This window comes from Macrobrachium rosenbergii, chromosome 27, assembly GCF_040412425.1.
Source record: "Macrobrachium rosenbergii isolate ZJJX-2024 chromosome 27, ASM4041242v1, whole genome shotgun sequence".
Taxonomy (NCBI): domain Eukaryota; kingdom Metazoa; phylum Arthropoda; class Malacostraca; order Decapoda; family Palaemonidae; genus Macrobrachium; species Macrobrachium rosenbergii.
Window position 1 is genome coordinate 37,284,509 of NC_089767.1, and position 25,000 is coordinate 37,309,508.

General features: G+C 34.3%; 1 protein-coding gene across 1 annotated transcript in view; it reads right to left on the minus strand.

The window, feature by feature from the left end:
- Positions 1–25,000, minus strand: part of LOC136853645 (glycine receptor subunit alpha-2-like) — a 293,524-nt gene that overhangs the window by 44,370 nt on the left and 224,154 nt on the right. The window contains exon 3 of the mRNA XM_067129482.1: positions 10,838–10,929. Within this exon, the coding sequence (XP_066985583.1) occupies positions 10,838–10,929 (92 nt within the window). The remainder of the gene's footprint in view (positions 1–10,837; positions 10,930–25,000) is intronic.

Sequence of the window (25,000 nt, forward strand, 5' to 3'; positions counted from 1 at the left end):
TATTATCGGATCGGGTATCCAGTGCTGTTTTGGGGGTTTTAGGGTCAAGAATTCCTGAATCAAACAACGAATAGAGATGAACGCAGTTGTGTGTGTGTGTGTGTGTGTGTGTGTGTGTGTGTGTGTGTGTGTGTGTGTGTGTGAGAGAGAGAGAGAGAGAGAGAGAGAGAGAGAGAGAGAGAGAGACACAAAAGTTGGTCGGTCTGGGATGAAAAAATGTTAAGAATATATTCTTCTGAGGCTATATATATATATATATATATATATATATATATATATATATATATATATATATATATATATATATATATATATATATATATGTATATATACAGAGAGAGAGAGAGAGAGAGAGAGAGAGAGAGAGAGAGAGAGAGAGAATCAAACAAAAAACAGAGACGAACGGAAAAGTCGATCGGCCTAGGATGAAGAGGTTTTAATAATATCTTCTTCTAAGACTACATACTGAGAGAGAGAGAGAGAGAGAGAGAGAGAGAGAGAGAGAGAGAGAGAGAGAGAGAGAGAGAGAAACCCCGAGCAAGCGTTTGGAGATAAGAAGTTTCGAAAGTATCAACAGATTTATAGACTTTAAACGGAAAAGTTGTGCGCAAGAATGCCGAATTCAGTCCGCCTACGAACCAGGTCAAATTTCGGGTCATGTGGCCAGGGGTGACCGGATAAAGTTTCTCCGGAGTCGAGGGTCCGGAATCAAACCTTTTATATGATAAACATCAATTGTAACTTCCAAGTGACGTTGGCAAACGTTGCTGCAATAGAGATTGTCGCTATAATGAATTCTTCCCCGTAAGGGGGTAGCGCCGTCAGTGCACCTCACGCGCGGTGCACTGTAGGCATTACTGAAGGTTTTCGCAGCATCCCCTCGGCCCATAGCTGCAACCCCTTTCATTCCTTTTACTGTACCTCCATTCATACCTTTCTTCCATCTTGCTATCCACCCTCTTCTAACAATTAATTATTTCATAGTGCAACTGCGAGGTTTTCCTGCTGTTACACCTTCCAAACATACCTACTCTCAATTTCCTTTCCAGCGCTTAATGACCTCATAGGTCCCAGTGCTTGGCCTTTGGCCTAAACTCTATATTCCCTTCCATTCCTGTAGCAAATTTCAGATTATTTTATAAGACGCTCCGACGAGTCTTCAAAGTAAACTATTTTCCTGATTACTTCATCAGGAATAACCACAAAAAATATGCATTTCGGTAATCAATATACCTAATGCCCCTGTTAACCTCAAAATAAAAAAAATCCTACTAACTCGAACTTTGAAATGTGCTCCCAACAAGTTAGTAAAATTTCGCCGAATTTCTCGTGAGCCATGAAAGAGAGATACTTCCCACCCCAACCACCTTCAAACAATAAAATAAATTGGATACAAAGTCTTGACTGAAATCTTAATACCCCAATAATCTCAAAAAAAAAAAAATAAATAAATAAAAAAAAAAAAATTAAAAAAAACGCTACTGACTCTACATGGAAATGTGCTCCTCACAATTCAGTAAAATTTCGCCGAACTTCTCGCGAGCATCCACGACAGAAGAACCGATCCCTCCTCGCACCAGCTGCAGCCCAGTTCGAGAGCAACAAATTTATTCATGAAGTTAAATCCGAGGCAGACAGCCAATGCATTTCTTATGCTCCCTGTAAGGATGAGCAGTTCGGGGCGAAAAACTGCTCCTGCTCGACTCCTTGACCGAGAGGGAGGAAAGAGAGAGGGAGAGGAAGATTCTCCTCGTTTAACTGTCATTTTGAGATATCCTGCGCGTGGGAGTCCTACGGATTTGACGCTGAAAAAGGTGAGGAAGTTCGTGTCCTTTCTGTCTGATTTTACTTTTGTTGTATATTCCATTTAATTTTGATTTTATTGTTCATTCTGTCTGATTTTACTTTTATTGTTTATTCCATTTAATTTTGATTTATTGTTCATTCTGTCTGATTTTACTTTTGTTGTTTATTCCATTTAATTTTGATTTTATTGTTCATTCTGTCTGATTTTACTTTTCTTGTTTATTCTGTTTAATTTTACTTTTATTGTTCATTCTGGTTAATTCTACCTTTATTGTTCATTCTACTTAATTTTCCTTTTATTGTTCAGTCTATTTAATTTACATTTTTATTGTTCAGTCTATTTAATATTACATTTATTGTTCATTCTATTTAATTTTAATTTTCACTGTTCAGCCTATTTAATATTATTTTTATTGTTCATTCCATTTTATTTTACTTTTATTGTTCATTCTATTTAATTTTACATTTTATTGTTCAGTCTACTTAATTTTACATTCATAGTTCTTTTTATGTCCTTTTAATTTTTTATATTTATTCTGTTTCATTTTACTGTTATTGTTCATTCTATTTATTTCCACTTTTTTATTCTATTTAAATTTAATTTTATTGTTCATTCTATTTAAATTTACTTTTATTGTTCATTCTATTTAAATGTACTTTTATTGTTCATTCTATTTAAATTTACTTTTATTATTCATTCTAATTTTAATTTTACTTGTTCATTCTATTTAATTCTACTTCTATTGTTCAATCTATTTATCTGTGCTTTTATTGTTCGCTCTATTGAATTCTACGCAATAAAACCAACAGGATTATTGTCTCACTGTTCAATTTCATGCTAAATTTAAGATTGATATATTCATTTATAAAATAAAATCATTCACAAAACACATCCCAAATTCGAAAGGATGAAATTGCAATAATTTGAAAAGGAAATTATGCTCCAATTAAAAAAAAACTGGACACTACAATCAAAATATGAATGACTGCATAATAGTACAAAATGGAGCGCCGACCGTTGAACAAAAAAAAAAAAAGTCATACCGGGTAAACCGTCAAATTGGAAAACTTTCGTAAAATTATAAAAAAATACTGTTATAACTCATAAATACAAACCAGAAATACTGCGTGCGCTTTACATTTCAAAAATAAATATGCATTTTCGTGGGTGGTGAGGTAACGCTACGGTGACCGCAAAAATATTAAAACTATTAAAACTATTTCCGGATTGAGCTGGTCTCGATACCAATGCGCAAAATATTGAAGAAAATGATTTTTTATGCGCTTCAAATACAATTTTGTCGAGAACCTCAAGGGATAACTATAATTAAGCCAGAATTGGGATACTGTGCAAATTAATGTGGCAGTAGAAGTTTATTGATTCCAATATTCAAAATATATATAAAGTTTAGATGAAAAGTTCGCCGGAAGCACGGTATTAATTAAATGTTGATGGAGCTGAATATGATAGAATATTTTTATGTTTCGTACTAAAAATGTATATTGTGATATTTGACGTACGAATGGGAAAGCTCACCGATATCCATGTAACAGACACGTGACTGAAGTTCAGATGAGAACTTATTGTAAACAGACATAGTTAAGAAATATCATATCCATAAGTAAACGCACACACACACACACACACGTGGTCATCAGCGCCCGCACACATCTAGAAAAACATATGATTATTAATATAAAATAAAAAAATATTAACAAAAAATAAACAATATGCACTGAATAGTAATTGAAAATATGAAAAATACAGTCACTTTTTTTTTTTTAATAAAGGACCAAGCGCGTTTAATGTATTTCATAATAACTCGCCTCCTATTCAAGTACCAAACAAAATAATCCAATTGAGATTTAATATACAGGACCTACCTTCTCCATTCGCTTTCAACATCTTCTGAACTTGTTGCGTAATGATAATAAACACATACAAGCTTTTCTATACAAATTCCTATTAATTAATAATTGTTTTTATATTAACGCAACGCCTATTCCAAATACTGAAAAAATGTATTTAATAAAATTCTGAAACTTGGGAGAGAAAGCTAATTAAGTCTCAAAAGTTGGAATAAAAAATAACTTAGGATTTTTTTTATATAAATCCAAGACATTAAGAATTAAGATACTACTTCTATATTGGCCTGACGGCTTAAATTATATAGCAAGTCAATGCTAACAAGTACTTAGGCGAACCAACATAAAAAAAATCAAATTTACGAAAAAAAAAAAAAATCTCTCCATCTTGTCTTTTTCTCTCAAGAATAATCAAATCCCTGGCAGTTTTGGGAGCCAGTATATATTCACAATTTAATTACTTTTACCCGAAACATAAGGATTCGTCTGTGCTGACCTCAGCTAAATTAAATATAAATTTTCACTATTTTTGACGAAAAAAAAAGCTGAATTTAAAATAAGTATGACTTTAACACGAATCCCACAGCTGCCAAACGTATGAATCGCTGAATTAATGAATGAATTCGCGAACGAATGAAAGGATGAATTTATGAACGAATGTATGAATGAATTAATAAATGAACGAATGTATGAATGAATAAATGAGTGAATTCAAGAATGAATGAATCAATAAATTTATGAACGAATGAATGGATGAATTTATGAACGAATGAATGAATGAATGAATTTATGAACAACGAATGAAGGGATGAATTTACGAAAGAATGAATGAATGAATGAATTTATGAACAACGAATAAATGGGTGAATTTATGAACGAATGAATGAATTTATCAACAACGAATGAATGAAAGAATTTATGAACAACGAATAAAATGGATGAATTAAAAAATGAATGAATTTATGAACGAAAAATGAACGAATCAATTTATGAATAACGAATGAATGGATGAATTTATGAACGAATAAATTAATTTATGAACAACGAATGAATGAAAGAATTTATGAACAGAGAATGAACCGATGAATGAATGAGTAGATGAATGAATTTATGAACGAATGAATGAAAGGGTTAACGAATGAATTTATGAAAGAATTAAACATGAAATTGAGCAACAAGAAAACAAAAAAAAATGAAATGTAGCAAAAGGCTCTAAAGATGAAAACCAGCGGCAGTTAGAGAGGTTGGACAGCAAAACAGAAGACAGTAGTAAGCGTGACTGAAATTAGAGGCTACAAAGTAGGTGTAGCTAGGAGCCGAAGGGACGCTCAAAAACACAATTCAGTAATGCCTACAGTTCACGCTTGAGGTGCACTAACAGAAATAACCCCCTATGGAGTAGGCTTGCTGACCACCGAATCATAAAGATTATCACAATATATATATATATATATATATATATATATATATATATATATATATATATATATATATATATATATATATATATATATATATATATATATATATATATATATATATATATATATATATATATATATATATATATATACAATATACACCTGCCTTTCAAAAGTATTAAAAGAATTCTAACCCTGCTCTTGAGCGGAAAAATAACTGAATAACTAAATAATGAAATATGAAAACAATGAGTGAACGAATACAAACATTCGGTAAGTTCTGTATCAGATAAAAAAAAAGATTTATAGCATTCCTATGTAAATGAAAAAAAAACCCGAAGGATTTTCAAAGACGAACAAAACTTAGAAAGTCGGGGATTACGAGAACTGAACACAACCTTAAGTTCTGTCTTTCTTTTTAAGAATCCATTCGAGGCCAAGGTCTTACGGGATCTGCGTAATGTCTAATAGATTAAAATCATATGCAAAATGCCAGCTGCATATTCATATCTGCTTCAAGGTGAAGCACTCTTTTTAGTGTCATAACTCAGATTACGTCATTTCTCCTGGTGAGGTATTAGGAATGGGAGGTTTCAGTTAAATTCATTCCACTGTACACGCGGCGATATTGGAGTTGTGTAAGTGTATACACACAGATGCACATGCATGCTTACACGTAAACACGCACACAATACGTATGTGTATGTATATACATATATGTATATGTTTATGTATATGTGTATGTATGTATGTATGCATATATACATATATATGTGCATATATATGTATATATATATATATATACTGTATATATTTATATCTGCGTATGTATATATAGTAGTTAAAAAAGAAAAACAAAAATTTTAACTCCTACAGAGACTTTAATTTCATGGTTCAATCCAGGGATTCATTGCTGAGGAAGCACAGACAATGTTCCACCAACAAACAAATTTCAAATATCACTTTCCTAGCCGTCGGGAGACACTGCTATTTTCTATGGGTGTTACTTTGGTCAGTGCGCCGTGACGTCTCTCGAGTAGACAAGTAAAGCCTGCCAGGCCACCTACTCCCATATTTGAATACTTTCTTTCTTATCAAGGCCAACTCTTTTTTAACTTAAGGTCTGATACGGATATTTGATAGCATTTCTGTCTGCTTCCGTACATTGAGAGAGAGAGAGAGAGAGAGAGAGAGAGAGAGAGAGAGAGAGAGAGAGAGAGACTACCAATCCGATTGATCGCTTGAAAAAACGAAAATGATAAATTCACGAAACGAATAAAACCGTAAGTATAAATAGATAAAAAATTACACAACGTTTTATCCAACATGCCGATAAATTTATAATTATTCCACAAAATAACTATTCAATAAAACTCTATCCTTTATCCAGTAACAATCGGAAATATCACAACTCCCTCTGATCTGGCAACACCACCCATCTGTCAGCCTCTACCCCTCTTTTTTTTCTCCATTCTCTCTCTCTCTCTCTCTCTCTCTCTCTCTCTCTCTCTCTCTCTCTCTTTCTCTCTCTCTCTCTCTCTCTGTCTCTTCATATTCATCTCTCATATTCTTGATATTCATATTCCTTCCCTTTCCCCCAACAAACATTTCAGCTGGAATTGAGTGAAATGTCTCGCAGCCGTCAATTTCAATTTCAGTTTCAATTCTCCCGAGCTGATATCACGATATCCACTTATTTTATGGATATTAAATATTACGGATATCAAATATTCGACGGAAGTCAGTGACAGGACATTGAACCAGGAGAGAAAACGAACAAACTAAAGTCCCGTTTTTCATGCAAGTACATTTAACACAATGTAAAATGGCAGAAATATGAACTCTCTCATGAACAAGGGTTTAATTAAACAGGTTCATATTTTGCAGTGTACAGACGTTATTAAGAGAAGCAGCTAAAATAATACGCTTCATAAATTTGAGACATGGGCCGTGTGCAGTGAGAATCATCAGGACGTCGTCTCATTTTAACGGGAACTGGTAAATTCTGAATGACGTAGGTTGCTATTCGAAGTTCAATATAATCTGCAAAGTAATGTAGGTAATATTTCTAAACCATGGGAAACGCAGGTTGTTGAAGCTAAACGTATATTTCAATGATTATTGTTTGATGTCAGTAGTCCTATATTATTTGAATTAAAAATTCATATTATAGGACTTGAATGCAAGCAGAAAATGCTTCAGGAACACACTTTGAACGTCCCAAAAGACAGTTAATTTTTAAAGATTTTGGATTGGTTTTGGAAAGATTTCAGTCCAAACCAATCCACTAGTACCCAGAGAATCTCCACTTACGAGATACCAGCACCATCTACACAGACAACTCAAGATATTAAAAAACTCATGTCAAGAGTGACATGGACAGCAGCCCAACATTAGCAGTGATAATTACGATAGAGAAAAAGGAAATATTTCCTCAAATAAGCATATTTTGTATAGGATTTTAAAACAACTGAGATATATATATATATATATATATATATATATATATATATATATATATATATATATATATATATATATATAGAGAGAGAGAGAGAGAGAGAGAGAGAGAGAGAGAGAGAGAGAGAGAGAGAGAGTCTAGGAAATACAGAGCACAGTTTCAACCTTACAGGCAATATTAGTTAATTACATTGCCTCGGTTGTAAATGATGCCATTCACTTCCACTGTACACTGTCCAACTTCCTACCTTCGTCTATTTCGCGTGTTATTTGTTATTATATAATAAGTGAAGTTTGAATAACTGAAGTTTTAATAAGTGAAAGTACGGAAGTTGCAAATAAGGGTTTTATAAATGCTAACATGACGCTAGTGTTTTTACTTAAAGGAAAGATACCTGATACTCTCCTAGCATAGTAAAAAAAATCATTCACACAGTCTATTATATATGAACTGTGATAAAGAAAAAGCTAATAACAATAAAGAATATCTAGAAGTTGCAATAAAAAGTGAACGACAAGAACTTTCGTCATCTCGGAAAACACTCAGAACGAGGAGTACCACAGCTCGTTTAAACAACACAGCCGTACGTACTGGAGACATACAAAAATATCCATTTCACTGATTACAGCAAAAAGAAGAAGAAGAAGAAGAAGAAGAAGAAGAAGAAGAAGAAGAAGAAGAAGAGAAGAAGAAGAAGAAGAAGAAGACGAAATCCTCCGACTTCAAACGAACGCAGGAGAATCACAATTATTTTGAGAAATCCACTCCTCTGAAAGATCGACTCTTTTCAAGGTGTCCCGGATCCTTGTTAATGTTTGTCGAGGATACCTAACGAGGCACGTAATCCACACTTCTCCGTCTTTCTCGGCTGATGCTACTTGCGGAGGAGGAGGAGGAGGAGGGAGGGGAGGGGAGGGGAGGGGGAGGGGGGTGGGAGGGGTGAGGGGGGGGAGGGGGGAGGGGAGGGAGGGGAGGGGAAATGGTAGAGAATGAGGAGGAGGAAATGGTAGAGAATGAGGAGGAGGAGGGAGGAGGAGGAGAGGAGAAGGAGGAGCGGGAGGGGGAGGAAGGGGAGGAAATGGTAGAGAATGAGGAGGAGGAGGAGGAGGAGGAGGAGGAGGAGGAAATGGTAGAGAATAAGAAGGAGGAGGAGGAGGAGGAGGAGGAGGAGGAGGAAGGGGAGGAAACGGTAGAGAATGAGGAGGAGGAGGAGGAGAGAAGGAGGAGGGGGAGGAAGGGGAGGAAATGGTAGAGAATGAGGAGGAGGAGGAGGAGGAGGAGGAGGAGGAGGAGGAGGAGTCCTCAGGCGTAAAGGAACTTGCGTCCTGTCTGATTGCTGCTGATCAAGAGAGAGGAAAATGACTTTCCGAAACGTCTCCTGGATAAGAAAGGCGACTTTTGGAGGACGTTCCTTCATTATAAGCAAAAAAATGAGGTTTTAAGTTTCCCCGCCTTCCAAAGCGTATTTTCAGATGTCTCACAACAGGTTTCAACCTTATGAAAAACAAAACGATCAAAGATATTTCCTCTCTGTTACAGGCCTTGGGGAACTGACTTTCGACAGTTCCACGGAACTGGAGATAACTGATAACAGTGTTTATAACCAACTGTGAACCGCACCTATGTCGTGGAAAAATCACTATTTCTAAACATGTTACTTTGACTACTGTCCTAAAATGAATTAAAGCAAAAACAGAAATAACGACAAATTTTCTTATAAATCGAAACAACGGAAATAAAGACGAATTTTCAAATAAATCAAGACAAAAGGGAAATAAAAAAAATTTTCAAATCAAAACAAAATAGAAATAAAAGAAGCTTTCAAATAAATCAATACAAAACCGAAATAAAGACAAACTTTCAAATAAATCAAAACAAAACAGAAACAGACGAACTTTCAAAATAAATCAAAACAAAACGGAAATAAAAATAAACTTTCAAAATAAATCAAAACAAAAGGGAAATAAAAACAAACTTTCAAATAAACCAAAACAAAAGGGAAATATAGAAATATTTCAAATAACTCAAAAAAAAAAAAAAAAACGGAGACAGAGACAATGATTCTCTCATGCTCCAGACTTGACGAAATCAAAATTGCATTGCAACTCATTGGGGGCGACTCTCCCCAAAAATTTTCATAACGTCATCATCTGAAAATCCAACAAGTTAGGCAAAATCTAATCAAGTTAAGTTCCCCGTTGAGGGAATTACCCAAGAAGTTAAGGGAAGACAAAGGTATCAGTGGGAACAATGGCCCCACGAAGGGAGAAGTATTAAGGGAATTTATTCAATAACAAAGTAGTTTAATCATTCTACTCTCTCTCTCTCTCTCTCTCTCTCTTTTAATAATAATGTAGAGTTTAACCATTCTACTCTCTCTCTCTCTCTCTCTCTCTCTCTTTCAATAACAATGTAGTTTAATCATTCTACTTTCTCTCTCTCTCTCTCTCTCTCTCAATAACAATGTAGTTTAATCATTCTACTTTCTCTCTCTCTCTCTCTCTCTCTCTCTCTCAATAACAATGTAGAGTTTAATAATTCTACTCTCTCTCTCTCTCTCTCTCTCTCTCTCTCTCTCTCTCTCTCTCTCTCTCTCTCAATAACAATGTAGAGTTTAATCATTCTACTCTCTCTCTCTCTCTCTCTCAATAACAATGTAGTTTAATCATTCCATTTTCTCTCTCTATCATTTCTTGAAGTATGTTCATTAAATAACAATACAGAATTAAACAATATTGTCTCTCTCTGATTCCTTGAAGTGTGTTCATTTAATAACAATATAGAGTTAAATAATATTCTCTCTCTCTCTCTCTCTCTCTCTCTCTCTCTCTCTCTCTCTCTCTCTCTCTCTATCAGCGAAATGTGTTCTACATATTCAAAAAGTACAATAAACTATCTAGACTACAAAGAGCGAATCATTTCAGCACTTAAAAATATGTAACGAGATTTCAAAGACATAGAAGGCGGTAATTTCAAATTCATCAGTGTTAGAGCTTCAAGGAATTTAAGCGCCAAATAAATATAATAAAATACAAATCAAGGAATATTATAGCAAAATTAATCAAGCACACATGAACAGAAAAGCAATAATGATGATACAAGGTATTATAAAACAAAAAAGTGAATGTTTCAGGTATCACACCTTGTCAGTTGGGTTGTCAATGTTTTGTAAAAAAAAAAAAAAAAAAAAAAAAAAAAAAATATATATATATATATATATATATATATATATATATATATATATATATATATATACATACTATACAAAAGTCCATAGACTCACCCTGAGACGGAGGTCGCATCTTGTCGTAGCTCTTGGCGTCCTCCGGCAGAATGTCGGAGATCTCCAGCAAGGAGTCGTATTCATCTGCCGCTCTGAAGGGGAGAAAACGACACTTCTTTAAATGGGACTACTGTAGTAGCAGGAATACAAGTAGGGGGAAGTGGAAGTATAAGAGTATTATCCTATTAGAAAATAGCATTTAGTTTTTTCTACAAGATATTATCTTATAACGGACATAGGAACACTTAGAACATTTTATAAAGTTTGTCCTAAAATTATTGATTACAGTTTTAATATTTTCTCCAAACAGGTTTGAAAATATCGAATAAATATTGGTTTGAAAATATCGAATAAATATTAAGTATTTTTTTTAATCCTAACATGGTTAAAATTGAAAGGCTCTTCAATAACTGCAATCTATATTGAAAGGATTCACTCAGAATCCTTCCAATATAAATACTGATCAATATTTTCAGCCAGTAAAGAAACTGACCTTTCGAAAATTAAGGCATTACGGGGAATTCACTCTGTGAAATATGTCGCATGTAGGAAGTCACTCAGTAAAAAAATGTCGCATCTGGAAATGTACTTAGTAAAAAAGATCGCATCTGGAAATTTACTCAGTAAAAGAGGTTGCATCTGGAAATTCACTCTGTAAAAAAATGTCGCATCTGGAAATCCACTCAGTAAAATATGTCGCATCTGGAAATTCACTTTGTGAAATATGTCGCACCTGGAAAATCACTCAGTAAAACATGTCGCATCTGGAAATTCACTCTGTAAAAATGTCGCATCTGGAAAATCCCCCAGTAAAAAATGTCGCATCTGGAAATTCACACTGTAAAAAATGTCGCATCTGGAACTCACTCTGTAAGAAATGTCGCATCTGGAAAATCCCCCAGTAAAAAAATGTCGCATGTGGGAACTCAATAAAAATGTCGCATCTGGAAATTCACTCCCCAGTAAAAAATGTCACATCTGGAAAGCCGTCTTTCAAAACTCAGCCAAACTGATTAGACAAGGCCCGAATTACAGGTCTTCGTAAGTCCGGCCGTCCTATTTCCGGAGAGACATTGCAAAGGTCACTGTGGAGATTTAGGGAGGAGACTGAGTGACGCCGCACTCATTAACCTGAAGGTGAAAGGTGACGTTTGTCATTACTGCTCTAATTAAGGGAAAAATGTTGAAAGGGGGGGAGGGGAGGGGAGGGGAAGGGGGAAGAGAGGGCGATGTTTGTGACGTAATTACTCGAAACCTCAGACGGAGTTATCTTATGGTCTTAAGTAATCTCTGAGAGAGAGAGAGAGAGAGAGAGAGAGAGAGAGAGAGAGAGAGAGAGAGAGAGAGAGAGAGAGAATTCTAGAGAGAGAGAGAGATACTTATATATATATATATATATATATATATATATATATATATATATAGAGATATAAGCACAAGAGAGAGATTTGTGTATCTGAGAGAAGTTTGAGAGAGTGTGCAACCTGAGAGAGACACAGACAAACGGGGAGAGAGAGAGAGAGAGAGAGAGAGAGAGAGAGAGAGATAACTGCCACTCTCACTCATCTTAATAACCAGGAATTATTACCTTAAGTTACAAAGCGGTATTAAACAGTCCCTCGAGCCGCATAACTAAGATCTGAATTCACAGCCGCTACACACGGCTCAGAAACTTCCAGTTCGACACGAGTTGCTCTTCAGTCGTACGCGGTGGAAATGTGGCTTGGATCCTGCCTTCTCCTTTCATAAATGCGGTGCAAAATAAGGTGAAATATCTACTAAGTAGGTAAATAAACAATTAATCAAATAAAAGAAATAAAGTCTATATACAATAAATAAATAAATAAATACATACATACATACATGGATAAATTAAAAATGGATAAAATACATAAATAAAATAAACGTACAAAAGTAAAACAGAAATAATTTAAATAAAATAAAAATTTATAAATGAATATATAAATGAATACATACATTGATAAATAAAAAATAATAAAAATAAATAAATAAAAAGGCAAAATATATAAATATAAAAATAAAGGCTCGGGTTTGCTACACCTTCTACTCTTCTGCTCAACTTCAGTTTCTCTCTTCCCTTCCCCCTAATTTCATAACTGTAATTAAACAGAAATCTTGAATGAACGTCAATCTGCCAAAAAAATAAATAAATAAAATAAAATAAATTAAAAAAAATCAAAGCAAAATCTCGAAAGCGAAGTAACCTCCCTTTTTCCCAGCACGGGAAAACCCAACAGGACAAGACGTGACCTACGGTCCTTATCTAACTCCAAACTTCAGGAAAAATAATACAGAAAAATAAGGACAGAGGTAAAAAAAAAAAAAAAAAAAGAGGAGGCCTAATCTCGACAAAGCGATAGTCAAGCCAGCCTCTTACATAGCCCCACAAAACTCATTACGAGAACCTCATTTTTTTTTATTCTCAGTATTTTATTCCGACTCCGGACGGGGGTAATCTAATGTCTTTTGTTCACCTTCCAGGAAAACAGCGCTATATTAATATGGAGACGAACGGACGGACGCAGGTACACACGTACAAGAAGTTAATCGAATGAGAAGCGAGATGGAACCAATTATCTGTTAGGAACAAAAGGGTATATGGACTCGCCAGGACTGGACCGCGCTGGAAAAATGTGGGAGGTGGGGAGATGAGAAGATTCCTCTCAAAGAGAGAGAGAGAGAGAGAGAGAGAGAGAGGCTATAACCTCTATACACTTCTACTTGTCCCTAACACACACACACACACACAGAGCTATTGAATTACCACCTCATTTTTCTGGTAAAAGCTCTATACGCTCCTACCTGTCCCATAACGCACAAACACAAACGGGGAGAGAGAGAGAGAGAGAGAGAGAGAGAGAGAGAGAGAGAAACTGGAAGACCAACAAAAGAAGTAACTAACTGTCCACGCGTAGCCCAAACCAGAATGAAATAAAAAAAATTAAGAAAGAAGCAAGACTAAATTCTGTGGCCAAATCTCTGACAGCCACACCATAGTAACCAATGTCTGGCAAAAAAAAAAAAAAAAAAAAGTAAATTCTCCATCTCCAATGTTTTACGTCCTCTGCCCACATTCCCCTGATACTAAAACGAAAATAAATAAATAAATAAATACAGGTACAGATAAAAAAAACTCTATTGGACGAGAAGCCAAATGGAATCAATTACCAGTACTAACAAAAGAGTATGGAATTACCAGATTGGACTGCGTGGGGGAAAAGAAAGAGCTTCGTCTCTACAATATCGGACTGACTCAAAAAATCATCAGCTGCTTTTTCTGACAGAGCCTTTACTTTCTTTAGGCTCCTTGAAAAAGGTTTATGCTTCTTATGCCTTTATCAGTAACCAAACACCCAAGGAGACACAAGAGAGAGAGAGAGAGAGAGAGAGAGAGAGAGAGAGAGAGAGAGAGAGAGAGAGAGAAGAGAGAGAGAATTTTCCTTTTATCTCGAGGGCATAGTGTACATCCCTCAAAACCTACTTTTTTCTCTTTAAAATTGACGTGTTTCTTACAATCAGTAGCACACACACACACACACACACACACACACACACACACATATATATATATATATATATATATATATATATATATATATATATATATATATATATATATATATATATATATATATATACATACATATACACACCAGTTATTCATGTTAATCCCTCCAGTCACCCAAATATCCGAAGATTCAACATAATCCTCATCAAAAACTTGATTTGGGATATCATGTAAAGCATTATCTAATTTACTCCAATTAATTTTTACTTTTCCCCAAAGCCTGTTCACATATCTGAGTGATATCAACCTCGATTTAATATTAAGTCGAACTTCGATTTCTGGAAACATTTTCCTGGTGCAGGCTTTGGGACTTACACTTCAGCTTCTTCAGAGAGTGTTAGATCAGTGATATTTCCATATTTAATTATGAAGTAAGAATTTTATTAGAAATGGTGTTCCATACAAATCCCAAACCACAAAAAAAAAAAAAAATATTATGCTTAAACTCTGCTCAATTCTTGAGGAGAGGAGTTAAGGGAATGTATCTTTTTCTCACATTTTTTACACACCTAATAGACAACTAGGTAAACCCAAGTTTGTAAATCATGTGTAGAACCAGCCTAGCAGTACTGAATTCTAGATCGAAAATTAAACGTCATGGATAAAGTTGGACTGCAATTACTGCGTTGAAAGGAAAGGTGAATGGGGTGTTATCTTCTATTACAAAGGACAGGGGTCACTTTCATCTTAACATTCAACAAAGGTCAGGGTTTGAAGTTACTAATTTCCCCTACTATATTTCGAAGCCACCAGATGCTTCCCTTCTGACGTCACTGTACTTAAATGACGTCACCATTTGGGAACGAAGTGATCGGAGGGAGGTGACCAAGATCAGTTGGTTTGGTTTGTGGGGGAATAAAAATACCGACCTTATTCAGTTGTCCTTCGTAATTCTTTCTACACTTCTCGATTTGGAAATAATGGTGAACTCATGCAAGTCAAAAAATGGTCTTGCTAAGGGTAAATAATACTAACTGTTAAAATAAACTATTGTTGCTCTTAAACTCATTCAAAAGCAATTACCACACGGACGAAAAAAGTAAATAAGCCGTAAGCCACAATCTGAAGCGCTCCAAAAAAAAAAAAAAAAGAAAAAAGACACTCCAATAAGCACGTAAGCTTAATGAGCCGAAATTTCCCCAGGATACGTGCTCAAGGGGACCCAGTTCATTACAAAACCGAAGGGAAATTATGTGGCAAAGGGAATCCTACGTGTCAGTCACCTTGCCCTGGAGAATGTAATGATACCTCAGGTCCTGTTCAAAACCCTCGTTTGTGTTCAAGTGCATAACAACAGGAAGGTCATTAAGACAGGTGGTGTGTGTGCCTCTCTTAAAAATACAATGCACAGAGCATTAAAAAGAATGAGGGGAGGGGGAGAAAGATCTTTAGAGTTGTAACACTGGACTCGTAATGAAAGGAACAAAGGAAAATCAAAAGCTATAAGAAATTTTACAAGGAGAAATAATTAGTAAAAACAATGAACAGTTTTGCTGTACAACGTATAATGCTGTATGAGCCGCGGCCCATGAAACTCTCAGCCACGGCCAGGTGGTGGTCTGTCCTATAGCGTTGCCAGACGCACGATCATGGTTAACTTTAACCTAAATAAATTAAAAACTACTGAGACTAGAGGACTGCAATTTGGCATGACTGATGATTGGAGGGTGGATGATCAACGTACCAATTTGCAGCCCTATAGACTCAGTAGTTTTTAAGATCTCAGAGCGAACACAAAAAGTGCAGACGGACAGACAAAGCCGGCACAACAGTTTTCTTTTACAGAAAATTAAAAAGAATGAACAATGAGATGCAACCCATCTTTGAAGGAAAACAATAGTGTCAAAATATCTAAGGAAAACAATTGTGTCAAAATATCTAAACTTGAAACAAATTTTACAAACAGAAGTAACTGCTAAAAAAAAATAGTGTGAAAAACTAAATACAATCCATACTTTGAAGGGAAACAATAAAATGCTTAAAAAGAAAACTGCTATTAACGGCAGGGGGCCAGAATATGAAATAAATTTCGAAAAGGCTTCTCAAAACCGCAGACACTACATTTCTGTGAATTAAACTCAACTTATTAAAAAGAGCAAATATCAAAACTAGTTTAAATTCAAATGAAATGAACAGGCGAAGGAACTTTTGTACATTCCAGGCATGCTTTTCATCCCGAACATTACACAAACGATATGAAAAGAATAAATGGAGTCACGTTCATGAAGATAGTGAAAAAAAATAAACACTCCATTCGTCTAAGGATAAGGTTATTTCATTCACGAAATAACCTTTCCTGACCTCTCTCCTCATCGGACGCCAGGTGTGAGCTTAAAAGATTGTCTGTCAGGCGTCCTTCCTCAAGGACCCTATCCTCGCCGCAGTCGTTTCTTACATAATATTCTCTTCCCTTTATGGAACAAATGTGTCTAGATGAAGGAGTTCATTAATTCAAGTAAATGTCAGGCTATTATATATATGTATATATATGCTTGTATGTGTACTTATATATGTATGTATGTATATGTATATATATATATATATATATATATATATATATATATATATATATATATATATATATATATATAGAGATATATATAGAGAGAGAGAGAGAGAGAGAGAGAGAGAGAGAGAGAGAGAGAGAGAATGAAAACCTGAATAATAATGTTAATGATTAAAAATTGGAATCATCGTACGATGATGAAAGAGCGAAACATAAAACAGAAAGACACTTAGTCAAAAGCGGTTAACGAACACACACATACACATACATACATACTGTACACACATGCACATACTTCCCCAACTGTGTCAACTCCACCTGCAAACACATTACTGAATATTTTTTTGTAATAGCGTATCACTGTCCCAAACTTACACACACACACACAAAACACACCTAAAAATCCATACGTACATACAAACATGCACATAATTCCTCAAGCAGTTAAAACCCTTTACGTCACTTCAATTTCAGCAAAAGTCAGCTGAAACGCTTCCGTCACGCAGTCATGAAATTTCTTCCATAGCCACCTGTTATTTATGTCAGCTCACAATTATATAAATAACGGGTCTTGAATACAGAGAGAGAGAGAGAGAGAGAGAGAGAGAGAGAGAGAGAGAGAGAGAGAGAGAGAGAGAGAGAGAGATCATTTACAAAGCCCTTGTAAATTTCAGCCGCTGTGTAACGAATGGCCTATAATGACTGCTTGGCCGAGGGGCTCAAGAAACAGGTGATATGAGGATTCGTAAATACGAAGATGCAGTTCGTTCGTTTGTTTGTTTGTTTGTGGGAGTAGAAGCAGCAACAAAGGCAATAGAAATAAAAATAAGAATAATTAGTGACTTTGTTATATACTTATAAAAATAATAATAATAATTAGTGACTTTTGTTATACAGTAATAATAAAGTTAGTGACTTTTGTTATACAACAACAATAACAATAATAATAAATAATAGTAATAATTAGTAACTCTTGTCTTATAATAATAACAATAATAATAGTAATAATAATTAATAAGCTTTGTCACGTAATAATAATAATAATAATAATAATAATAATAATAATAATAATAATAATAATAATAATCCGTGTCTGTTTGTCTGTGGAGTTAGCCGATGAAAACGAAGCGACCAACTCCACAAATAATAATAATAATAATAATAATAATAATAATAATAATAATAATAATAATAATAATAATAATAATAATAAGCCACCTTTCTTATACGGATATTTCGATCCTCTCGACTTTAACTGAGTTTATCCGCTCGTTTAGAGAGAGAGAGAGAGAGAGAGAGAGAGAGAGAGAGAGAGAGAGAGAGAGAGAGAGAGAGAGAGAGAGAGTCGCGACGCCGATATAATTCAATATTTTAGAAATATGGCGCCGATAACTTTTTAATGTTACCGTCTATAAAAACGACATATACGTCATTTTTTTTAATTCCTAGACGACGAAGGGGAGATATTAAATATTCCATTACTTTCAATTAATCCATTAATTTGAGATGAAACGAGAGAGAGAGAGAGAGAGAGAGAGAGAGAGAGAGAGAGAGAGAGAGAGAGAGAGAGAGAGAGATTTAATACATTACTGAATAACATCTAAATTGACTGGGTGTTCCGTCAAATTGACAGCACAGAAGGTACTTTTTTAAAATGTTGTCTAATTTGAATAATTTCCTGACAACGTTGACATGAACTAATTGAGCGGCTTGATTTAACGCAACAAATTCATCACTACAATGAATTACGCTTGATCGCCACAATGAAAACGCTGTCTCCCTTTGTCCTCATTATACAAGGGACGCATTGTACTCAAACTTTCTCCCTCTCTCGACAGTAAATATCATTTCCAATTTTAATCTGGTTACGAAGAATTTCAACCAACAAATATTTTCTTTTTTGTGTGGATAATGGTATTATGAGTTTACGAAAAAATCTAACAATTTTTTTAAACGAATACCGAAAGCAAACGTTTATGTTTTTAACGATAATATGATTATTTTTATTTACCCCAGGGCTTTCATCCAATTATACACAATGATGAAGAGAGTTTACCAAATAATTAAATCACGTCTAACAAGAATTTAATAAATTAGTAATGAATGTGCAACGTAAAAGCTTATTATCTTTGGTAAATTTAATTATTTGTGTGCAGAACTTATTACTTTGAGTGCTTTATTCCGTGAAAAAGGTTGGTAATGGTGATGTACCTGTTTCTCTGAATATTTATCAATTTCAGTTTTCCAAATAATCAGTTAAAGGAAGGGATGCCTTCCGTAATATAGCCAAAATGTTTAGTGGTATCACTTTCCCGTCATTATATTTATACTTTGGTGGTTAGTGGTATCACTGTCCCGTCAAAATATTTATACTTTGGTGGTCAGTGCTTTCACTTTACCGTCATTATATCTATACTTTGTTGGTTAGTGCTATCACTTTCCTGTCATTATATCTCTACTTTGATGGTTAGTAGTGCTATCACTTTCCCGTCATTATATTTATACTTTGATGGCTAGTGGTATCACTTTCCCGTCATTATATTTATATACTTTGATGGTTAGTGCTATCACTTTCCCGTCATTATATTTATACTTTGATGGTTAGTGCTATCACTTTCCCGTCATTATATTTATACTTTGATGGTTACAGCTATTACTTTCCCGTCATTATATTTATACTTTGATGGTTAGTGCTATCACTTTCCCGTCATTATATTTATACTTTGATTGTTAGTGCTATCACTTTCCCATCATATAAATCTATATTTTATCTTATTTATAAAAACTTCTACCGGTTCCCAATACTTCAGGCACGTCTAAAGCAGTCTCATGCACAGCACGTCGACCTCCCTTACATACAGGGAGCTATTCACCTGCATCTTCAAAGTACCTTATAATGAAAGGTACAGGAAGTTTTAATCCCTTTCATGAATGGGGACATTTAGGAACATATGCAAATACTGCAAAAAAAAAAAAAACTGCATTTAGTCAAAAAAGCATTTTTCAATAGATTTCTATAGTGTCGTACACTAAACACACACAGATACAGGCATAAACACATACATACATAAATGCATAGACAAACATAACACAAACAATTTCAGATAAAAGTCACACACTAAACAAACGCACACACATACACATACACGCATATATATATAATACATATATACATGCATAAACACGTATATACAAAAATACATGTACATATACATAAATACATATTGTATGAATAAATACAAACATACACCCGAAGACACATAAACCTACATAAATCAACCAATTTCAGACAAAATCCTTTGAGCACTTTCAAACAGTGTTGGTGTAACAGAATTACTTTACCTTTACATAAATAAAACGGCGAGCAATTTCTAAAAAGGCAGGCATCACGGGATATGAGGTCACTCAGGCGACGCCTTAAATAAAATCAATAAGATATTTCCGGTTCAATCTAGCTTATTTGACCTTTGAAACAGATCCGTGTCATTAATCCTCTTAATTAAGAGAAGATTTAAGCGTTTGACATTTAGAGTGGCAGTACTTACTGTAGGTAATCCGTGAGGCGACACGGTACGCTCATAATTAATTCGTGCGTTTTTAAATAAAAAATTACTGATATAATGTGTTTCTGCAGGGCAATTATCGTATACAACAGGGATTAAGGACACAATCATTATTGTTTTTCCCAAGTTATTTATTTACTGTATGTACAGTATGTGTATATATATATATATATATATATATATATATATATATATATATATATATATATATATATATAATATATATAATATATATATCATATATAAATATATGTCACACACATATATATATATATATATACAGTACAGACACATAAATAAAGACCTTCATTTATATATTCGTCACGTTCCATGTCTTCGCAATTCAGTTATACATACAGACAGATAGATAGATATATTGTTTAAATTACAGGCGCGTCATCACAGAACGCAAAATTGGCCAATCCGGGCCCGATAACAGTAGGGGTGGAAGGCTCTTTACTGGGAAACAGAAATCACCGCTTGCAAACGCAATGTGAATTTCAGTGAGTGCCCTGCAATATCGTTTATGCTTTAGGTGTATTTCATGAAATGCTTTGGGCATATTTCGTCAAATGCTTTAGGCATACTTCGTTAAATGCTTTGGGCATATTTCGTTAAACGATTAAGGCATATTTCGTTAAATGCTTTGGGCATATTTTGTTAAATACTTTAGGCATATTCGTCAGATGCTATTAGGCATACTTCGTTAAATGCAGTGGGCATATTTCGTCAAATGCTTTAGGCTTATTTCTTTAAATGCTTTGGGCATATGTCGTCAAATGCTTACTAATATTTTGTTAAATGCTTTGGGCATATTTCGTTAAATACTTTGGCATATTTCGTTAAATGCCTAAAGCATTGCTTTGGGCATATTTCGTTAAATGGTTAAGGCATATCTCCTTAAACGCTTTGGGCATATTTCGTTAAATGCTTTGGGCATATTTCATCAAATTCCATAGGCGTCTCTGTTACCCCAAGGCCTAAGCAAGGAATTAGTTACCTGCCAGTTACTAGACAGTGATGGGTTGCACCTTAGTTGCAGAAGGACATTGGGTTAGTTGTCACCTCCCAAGAAGACTTGCTGAGGACCGGAAGGATACGCCATTAAGGGGCTTAATTTGTATACATGTATATATATACACACATATATATATATACATATACACACATATATACAGTATATGTATATATACATATATAATATATATTAAATATATGTAATGTATATATCCATACCTATATAAGTATATATATTGTGTATATATATATATATAAATACATATATAATATATTACATATATATATATATATATATATATATATATATATATATATATATATATATGTATATATATAATATGTACATATGCCATTTTTAACCCCTGGTTGCGATCACCATAGTCGTATAACTGCCATGTACACAGTTCACTGCTAAGGCCAACTGAGGCATAATGGGTTTCAACAAAACGTACCCATTCACCCGTTCTCGTCCAGGAGTCGAACCTATGGCCTCAGCCTAAGCGAGAGAGAGAGAGAGAGAGAGAGAGAGAGAGAGAGAGAGAGAGAGAGAGAGAGAGAGATTTATATAAGTTCACGACTGAATTCACAATTTCATACTTAGCTCTTCCGCGCGGATAAAACTTTTTTTTTTACTTTTCATCCGTCGTTTCAAAGTCAACATATAACGATTCACGCTTCCGGCTCAGCAACCTTCAAAGTGAAACCCCGATTTGCGATCACTGATCAACAAAATGCGAAGCTCAACTTTTATTCAGTAACAAAAAAGAAAAAAAAAATATTCGCTTTCATCAGAGTGCAATGCAGCGGTGATAAATTTTCGCAACAAAAGATTTATGAGGGCAATATTCTGTCTGACCTCTTTTTCACTTTTTTTTTTTTTTAATTAAGCGTACAAACAGACTGAGTCGATTACATAGGACAGACAAATATCTGTCACGTCAGTGTTGACTTACGTTTCAACAACATAAATATAAAAAAAAAATTATATTAATTTGACAAGATCATGAAAAACTACCGGTATACATCACAGAACATTTCATAAGCTAAGATCTTGAATTACAGGGCTAAGCATATGGAGAGCAAATTTGCAATAATAACTCATGATTTAAGATTTTCCTCTATCCACCGTTTTTTTCTAAATCACGTTGCTGCGTCCGTGGATCGCTCCCATCCAACCAATCACAGTCAGCCCAAGTGTAAATGGGTACCAGCGTTTGCTGTGAGCAAGAAACAGGCCGTAGGGCTAGCACCCTCATCTCTAAACACTTGCTGATGAATTCGGAGGGCTACATTCTTTTGACACCACCTGAGATATATATATATATGCACTGTATATATAATATATATATGTATATATATATATATATATATATATATATATATATATATATATATATATATATATATATATATATATGTATATATATATATATATATATATATATATATATATATATATATATATATATTATATATATATATATATATATATATATATATATATATATATATATATATATATATATATAAAATATAATTTGTATTACATAAGTGAAAACATCAGAATTACGAGGCGATAACGGATCACTATACCACCATTCCAATAATATAAGCGCTCACCCACTCACAAAATACCGTAGTTATTGGTCTCGATAATTAGCCAAAAATACTGAAATCCTGCAAACTAACGGCACCGAAATGGCCGAGCAGTGATGGTATCATTATGTTAATTGTATCATTATGTTAATTGCAAACCACTTACTGACATCAAAGAACATTAAAGGGTTTTTTGATGTTCTGACATCAATGAATGGCAGACGCCACGTTATGATGAACTGAATCAATGCGATATCTGTTATTTGTCAAAAGACCTGCGGCATAGGGTACGTTTGGCTAAGCTTGTATTTTGCATTCAGATGAATTATGTAAACTCTCTTTTTGGCTCTGCATTCCTCCCAACCCTACACACACACACACACACACACACACACACGTATATACATACACACACCTCATCAAGCACAAAATACATTTTTATGTCTTTCACACACCTCATCAAGCACAAAATACATTTTTATGTCTTTCAAGCGTTCAAAATAATTTAGTCCTTAAAAAAATTTGTATTTTTGTATTATTTTAGAGCTTAGTTTAAAATTGCATTAAAATACTTTCCGTTCTATAAACACATTTGTATTGTTTTACAGCTTAATTTAAAATTGCATTAAAATACTTTCCATTCTATATCCACATTTGTATTATTTTAGAGCTTAATTTAAAATTGCATTAAAATACTTTCCATTCTATATCCACATTTATATTATTTTAGAGCTAAATTTAAAATTGCATTAAAATACTTTCCATTCTATATCCACATTTGTATTATTCCAGAGCTTAATTTAAAATTGCATTAAAATACTTTCCATTCTATATCCACAAAGTCAATTTCGCTCTACAACGACTTCACTGAGCTCTGTTTTGCACGTACTCCAATTTGCACTCGAGCAGAACGCCCTTACAAAACGATGCAGTCCTTAAAATGCTAGACATAACTTTTTTTAATATATATTTTTTTAATAAGAGGATGAAAATGTGATAGGTAACCTCATACTTCATCTAGCGAAGCGCTGAAGGAAGCGGTAAACATGAATAGCGAAGCAAACAGAGAAGTCTTAAAGCACCTCTGAAAGAAAGAAAGGTTCTAGGAAAAGTCCAAAATGCAGTAAAACAGTGTAAAGAGATTCACTTCCAATACCAATTAAATGCAGATGAGAATCCATTTAAATGAGAAACGAGGACCGAAACTCATTTGGAAATAATTCCGAGGAAGTATTAAATCTCACAGTTGGCAAATATGAATGAGATATGAATGGGAGCTATGCTGCCATCCTAAATCGTTGTTTGTAAATCATGGTAACATGAATTTGCAGGAGAGCTAACATTTGCCAGAACTCTGGACAATGTTTCAAGATGATAGCTAGTACTCCAGTCTATTAATACAATAACCTCTTTTATATCACCACACGGTATTGTTTGTCAGAAGGAAGTCAAAGAGATGATTTTCAAAGCATACCTTTCTAATTTTTCCGTTCTAATTTTAGGTATTTGTAAAATTTGGGATATCTGAATACCGCGAAAACTGCATTCTTGTGAAATTCGTTAGATCAAGCTTCATATGACCGTATCTTCATCAAAGAACACTCACGGAAACGAATATAAACGACAAAATACCAACGGCAAACAACTACAGGTTTAGGGAACCAATACGTAACTGCATGAAAATGACTGTGAACGACAATGCTCTAGTAGCAAGCACGCGAGCAGACAGTGCTTTAGAACAAAGCTTCAATCACCGAATCTTGTCGAAGCAGATGGCGTCCAGTTTGTTATTGAGCCGTATCACAGGTGACCACGGAACAGTGATGATGGCAGTTTAGGAATAACTAAACAGGCTCTGAAACAATCGTATCAAGTTTACCGAGTGGGAA